This window comes from Lucilia cuprina, chromosome 5, assembly GCF_022045245.1.
Source record: "Lucilia cuprina isolate Lc7/37 chromosome 5, ASM2204524v1, whole genome shotgun sequence".
Taxonomy (NCBI): domain Eukaryota; kingdom Metazoa; phylum Arthropoda; class Insecta; order Diptera; family Calliphoridae; genus Lucilia; species Lucilia cuprina.
Genome location: NC_060953.1, coordinates 39,435,952 through 39,442,435, shown reverse-complemented (window position 1 = coordinate 39,442,435; position 6,484 = coordinate 39,435,952). Strand labels below are relative to the sequence as shown.

General features: G+C 29.5%; 1 protein-coding gene across 2 annotated transcripts in view; it reads right to left on the bottom strand.

Annotated features, from left to right (window-relative positions):
• Nucleotides 1–6,484, bottom strand: part of LOC111683879 (CCN family member 2) — a 96,516-nt gene that overhangs the window by 23,469 nt on the left and 66,563 nt on the right. For both annotated transcript variants that reach the window (XM_046952874.1, XM_046952875.1), the window contains 2 exons: nt 4,284–4,382; nt 3,177–3,198 (listed from right to left, as the gene is read on the bottom strand). In XM_046952874.1, the coding sequence (XP_046808830.1) occupies nt 3,177–3,198; nt 4,284–4,379 (118 nt within the window). In that variant the 5' untranslated portion in view covers nt 4,380–4,382. The remainder of the gene's footprint in view (nt 1–3,176; nt 3,199–4,283; nt 4,383–6,484) is intronic.

Genomic DNA, 6,484 nt, shown 5'->3' with positions numbered 1-6,484 from the left:
TAACCATTTGTATCGCAATGAAACTCAACAAAACTAACTGTTATTTAGAAATATATCCTTTTCCCAAATTAACCGAGGATCGGCCCATATTTGACCTATATAAAGCCTTATTTAAAAATTTTAGTTTTTTATCAATAAATTGCTTAAATATTTTGGAATTATTGGTAATATTCAACATAAAACTTTCTTTATAAAAAGTAAAAATCTTATAAAAAGTAAAAATTTTAAAAATATACCCATAGTGTAGGATATTATATGGTCGGCCATGCCCGACTATACTTTCCTACTTGTTTTTAACATACATACTGACTGGTGTAGGGTATCATATGTTCGGCTACGCCCGACTATACATTCATATTTGTTTTAACATTAATTTATAAAAAATGTTTGAAAATTAAATTCAAAGAAGCAAAGAACTAATCCACAGAAGTCCAAAAACAAGTTTTAGTCCACAAACCCATTACAATGCTAGTCATTAAATAATAATTAATAAATAAGTTTATAGCATAGCTAACAGACGAATTTATAGACTAGATAATATGTGCTCCTACATATAATTGAGTGGATATGTCAAAATACATAAATCAAAAAACTATGCAATCCAATTCTATCTGGACTGTCAATGTATAGTAGTCAACATCTTGATCTATAGTCTAACGGAAGTAATAGCTGTCATACTATTCAAGGGAGAAGCATACAGCCTAGTCAACCAACAAGTATCCAACTAACCATTAGACTTGTCATCAGGTTAGTTAACATAACTGTCTTTAAAGTAGTATATAGTCTAGTATATAGTCCAGTCTATAGTCCAGTTTATAGTCCAGTCTATAGTTGAGTATATATTCGACTATATACTCTACTATATAGCCCAATCTATACTCCACTTTATAGTCCAGTCTATATTCCAGTCTATAGTTTAGTATATGGTCTAGTCTATTCTGTATATATAGTATATAGCCTAGCCTATACTATAATCTATTGACTAACTAACTATAGACTAGACTATAGACTAGTATATAGTCTATTCTATAGACTAGTCTGTAGTCTATTTTATAGTCTAGTCTATAGTCTAGTCTATAGTCTAGTCTATAGTCTAGTCTATAGTCTAGTCTATAGTCTAGTCTATAGTCTAGTCTATAGTCTAGTCATTATTTCACCTAGCCCCCATACAACCGTACCTCCCGATTTGAACTTTTTATGCTATAATTACGCCAAATATTCTGCTATCTCTCTAAAAATTGGCACAAATAAGTTTTTATATAAGTATAAATGATACTGCAGATTTTCGTAAGGATCGGCCTATATTTGCCCCTAGCCCCCATACAAAAAATGACTTAAACGTCTAAAATTGACTTGTAACCATTTGTATCGCAATGAAACTCAACAAAAATAACTGTTATTTAGAAATATATCCTTTTCCCAAATTTACCTAGGATCGGCCCATATTTGACCTACCAGCCGGACAGACGGACGGACGGACATGTCTTAATCGACTCAATAAATGATTCTGAATCGATCGGTATACTTTAAGGTGGGTATTGGACCAATATTTTTGTATGTTATAAACATCAGCACAAATTTATAATACCCTCCCCACTATAGTGGTGTAGGGTATAATGAGGATTATTTAAAAAATAAAGCATTTGGTTTGTTTTAACTTTTTCGGAATATTTTTACTTTTTTTGGCAAAAAAGAGATTTTTTTAGGGCTTGAAAGGGAGTAGGGCAAAATAAGGCCCTATCCCTAAAAATGTTGGTAGGGGGAGTTAGGTCTTCTACAATATTATTTATGTAGAATTTAAAAGTGTTATTAGTGTTTGTAAGTGAATTTTGACCTTTAAGTCATTTTCTGAAGGGGAGTTTGCATGAGGGATAGGGTCAAATGAAGCCCGATCATTACAAAAATCGGTAGTGTCATTTAAAGTTCTATAAAACTTAGTTTGGTCGACTTTTGTTAACATAATAGATCATTTAAATTAATTATTAGCCAAAAGGCCAAAAGGGGGGTACGGTTGTATGGGGGCTAGTCGAAATAATGGACTGATTTTAACCATTTTCAATAGGCTTCGTCCTTGGGCCGAATTTCATCCAATTATCTTGAAAATTGCGGCCTGTATCTTGCGCACAAGGTTTACATGGACAGCCAGCCAGCCAGATGGACGGACATAGCTTAATCGACTTAGAAAATGATTCCAAGCCGATTGGTATACTTTAAGGTGGGTATAGGAAGAATATTTTTGTATGTTACAAACATCAGCACAAACCCAATATACTCTCCCCACTAAAGTGGTGTAGGGTATAAAAAAACAAAAAATTTATTACTAGGGACATACTTTTAAAACAAAATATATTATAAAAGTTTATTAAAATGGTGTTAGAAATAAGACAACTATTATAAATAAAACTTTTTTTATATCCTAACATAATTTACAGCACAATGTAATTTATTTATCTGTATAAAATAAACTAAACACTAACTTTATTCTATATATTACAAAAAAAAACATGTTTCTAACTAATAAATAAAAACTTTAAATATGTCCCTAACAACACACCATACGCGTTAATAAAAAAATAATAATAAAAATTAAATTAAATTTAGAGTTTTAAAATCATTTAACTAATACTCATTAAAAGTTTGTTGTAATAAAATTAAATTATAAAATAAACAAAAATAATAATGAAGAATTTTGAACACAACTAACACGCACTCCCACAAATTGTATACACATATGCATGCGTGTACATGCATAAGTATGAGTGTTTGTAAATACTACTACTTATTTAATTATATTAAGTAGTTCATTTGAAAAATGCAACTAAAACAAAAATATTAGCTGCTGAAGTGAAATGTTTTCAAATTTATTTCAACAAAAATATTATTTTATTTGGTTAGTTGTTTTCTGGTTAAATGGTTGGCTGGTCAAATGCTTGGTTGGTTTATTTTGTTCGATAGTTGTTTGCATTCATACATGTTTTGTTTTTGTTATAACTATTATTACTGGCAACTTGGCATAAAGTTACTGATTAAATTTTGGTTTATAGTTTGCCTTCATTAAGTTGGAAATTTAATATTGAATTAATTTGTTATTTTTGTGCATAACAAAATAAAATGCAATTCAATTTTTAAAGTTTTTTTTTCAGTTTAATGTTTATGAAATATTATTTAAAACTTACCGGGTTTATGATTGGCGGATATCTGAAAATTTAAAAAGGGAGAATTTCGTTAATAAAAACATAAATATAAAGTAATTCTAAGTATGTCCATCTCTACGTAACTTTGAGGCATATTAACCAGAGACTCAACATCAGCCTAGCTGTGTAAAATACGCTCACTGTGAACTAAATGTTATATATACGTCATTGTCCTATGAAGTCTAGTATTGAAAATAAATTAACTACGTAAAAAGTTGCGAATCAAAATTTGAAAAACAACTCCGAAAAAATTGTTTTTAAACCATTTTTCTGTTGTGTGGATGCTTAAATGCAATGACATGTTGAAGCAAACCTAAATTGGTTGTTTCAAGTAGGACCACCAGTTTCTAAACTTGAAAAAAAGGAACAACACTCCTCTGTATATACATAAGAGTTTGTCCTTCTGTACGTAAAATGTAAAATAAATTCAGTTGAAACTCAACAAATTATGTATATATGTGGTGATTTATCAATGTCTGTCCATCTACCTATCTAAGTAAAATACGCTCACCGTTAAACACAGTGCTGGAAATATCATTGTTCTGAAAAAAGGCCAAACAGTTAACCAAAATTTAAGACACTCAGGAAAAATATTTTTCAGCTAATTCTTCTGTTGTGTACATCGCACCTGTTGAAGCAAACCTGAATAAGTTGTTTTAAGTAGTGCCACTAGTTTCTAAAATTTAAAAAATTAACCCCTTTTTCGTAACTCCTAGTTTCCCTTTTCTGTGACTGGAACAACATTTTACATACACTCAGATATTAGTCCGAAACCAACACAGATTGTTTCATGTATTGGTAGACAAATGATTTGCGTCTGTTTTCCCAGATGTATTTCGTAAGTGGAAAATTCAATGGCTTGGGAGCTCCACACGCACTCCCACAACGTTTGTAAAGGGCTAAAGTGATAACGAAACTCAAGCTGGTCAGTATCACAATATGACATTTTTGTAATAAGATTTAGTGATGTAATAATCTGACAAAATCGGCAATAAGAATTTATATAGGCGTACTAAAAACTATAAGAATTTCCGCCTATATATTAAATTATTGCTCAATATTAGGTTTTAATAAATTTCATTAACTTACCTTTGTTACTTTAAAGTCTAGTGCTAGATTTGCTTCAACACATTTTAAAAAAATTGTGAATATTATACCCAAAACAGGTACTGCAACAATATGCATTTTCTGAAATTAAAATAATATAAAATGGAATTTTAATAAAATAATTTGAAATAAATAATTTGAAAATAGATAAAATTTGAGTCAAAAACATCAAACCTTCAAAGAAAACTTACATTAAGCAAAAGGGGCAAACAAATTATCGGTGTTCAAAATTACAAAAAAAAAATTAATTAATTAATAAATAAAATTTATAAATATATACAATCATTTTTTGATATTAAGGAAAAATAGTATGTCAAGATAATAAATAAATAATATATTATTTGTAAGTCATTGCAAGTCATTCAATACTCATTGAAAAGTAAATTGTTGAGTATGTACAAGTCATTAATATGTTTTTACTTGGCGGTAGTCCAGTCTATAGTGAAGTCTTTAGTCTAGTCTATAGTTTAGACTATCATATAGTCTATATTCTGTAGTCGAGTCTATTCCATAGACAAGTCTATAGCCTTGTCTATAGACTAGACTATAGACGACACTATAGAATACACTATAGACTAGACTTTATACAAGTCTTTTGACTAGACTATTCTATAATCTACTCTATAATCTAATATATAGTCTATTCTATAGTCTAGTCTATAGTCTATTCAATAGTATAGTCTATAATCTAGCCTATATTCAATTCTATAGTATAGTCTATAGTATGGTGCATAGTTTGCAGTCTACTCTGTAGTCTAGTCTATAGGTCTATAGTCTTTAGTATAGTTTATAATTTAGTTTTTGATCTAATCTCTAGTATTGTCATTACACCCTACACCACTTTAGTATATTGGGTTTGTGCTGATGTTTGTAACGCACAATAAAGTATACCAATCGGATCATAATCATTGTCTGAGTCGATTTAGAAATGTCCGTCTGTCCGCCCATGTAAACCTTGTAATCAAACTACAGGTCGCAGTTTTGGAGATAATTCAATGAAATTTGATACATGATCGTCTATGATACGAAGCCTGTTGAAAATGGTTTACATTGGTTCATTATTTCACCTAGATACCATACAACTGAACCCGCCGAATACGGCTTTTAAGTTCATAATTATGTTTAATATACTCATATCTTGACAAAAAGTTGCAAAAACCAAGTTCTATTCTAGACTTGATGACCCTAACGAATTCCATAATAATAGGTCCTCACATGACCCTAGCCCCTATGAAAAGCCACCATCAAAATTTCATTTTAATGTTCAAAATTTTATTAAACAATAAACGGCTTAAGTATGTATATCTGGGATAAATTACAATTCAACTTAAATGTGATATTATGGCAACTAAATCACATTATGATTTTGTAAAAGTTGTGGGGTATTATATGGTCGGCCTCGCCCCACTGTAATTTCTTACTTGTTTTAAATTAAATTAATTTTCTAGTTTAGTTCATAGTCTTGTTTATAGCCTAGATTATAATCCTGGCTAGTGCAAAATTTATTTAGTACTGCAAACACTAAGAAGTACTTTTTTGTCATAAATTAATATCATCTCAAAACTTCGCTCTCTGCCTCTAACAGTCCTAAAGTAAAATTTAATGTCATATCTTAAGGTACTTTCAGACCTATCAAATATTTGACGAAAAAGGTATAACCACTATGTTTGTGCAAATAAATATATATTTAAAGGAAATCAAAATGTAAATTGTCATTTTTGTCAAACATTTGATAGGTGTGAACGTAGCTTTATTCATATTTTCAAAAAATTCTTAAATATCAGTAGGTGAAACATATAGACGGCATGATACTCTGCAATATTTCATTATTATTGATATCCTGTTGTTTTTTGTTTTTGTATTTAAAAAAACAAGTAGGAAAGTATAGTCGGGCATGGCCGACCATATAATACCCTACACCATGAGTATATTTTTAAAATTTTTACTTTTTATAAAATTTTTATTTTTTATAAAGAAAGTTTTTTAAAGGAAAGTGTAGTCGGGCATGGCCGACCATATAATACCCTACACCATGAGTATATTTTTAAAATTTTTACTTTTTATAAAATTTTTACTTTTTATAAAGAAAGTTTTATGTTGAATATTACCAATAATTCCAAAATATTTAAGCAATTTATTGATAAAAAACTAAAATTTTTAAATGAGGCTTTATATAGGTCAAA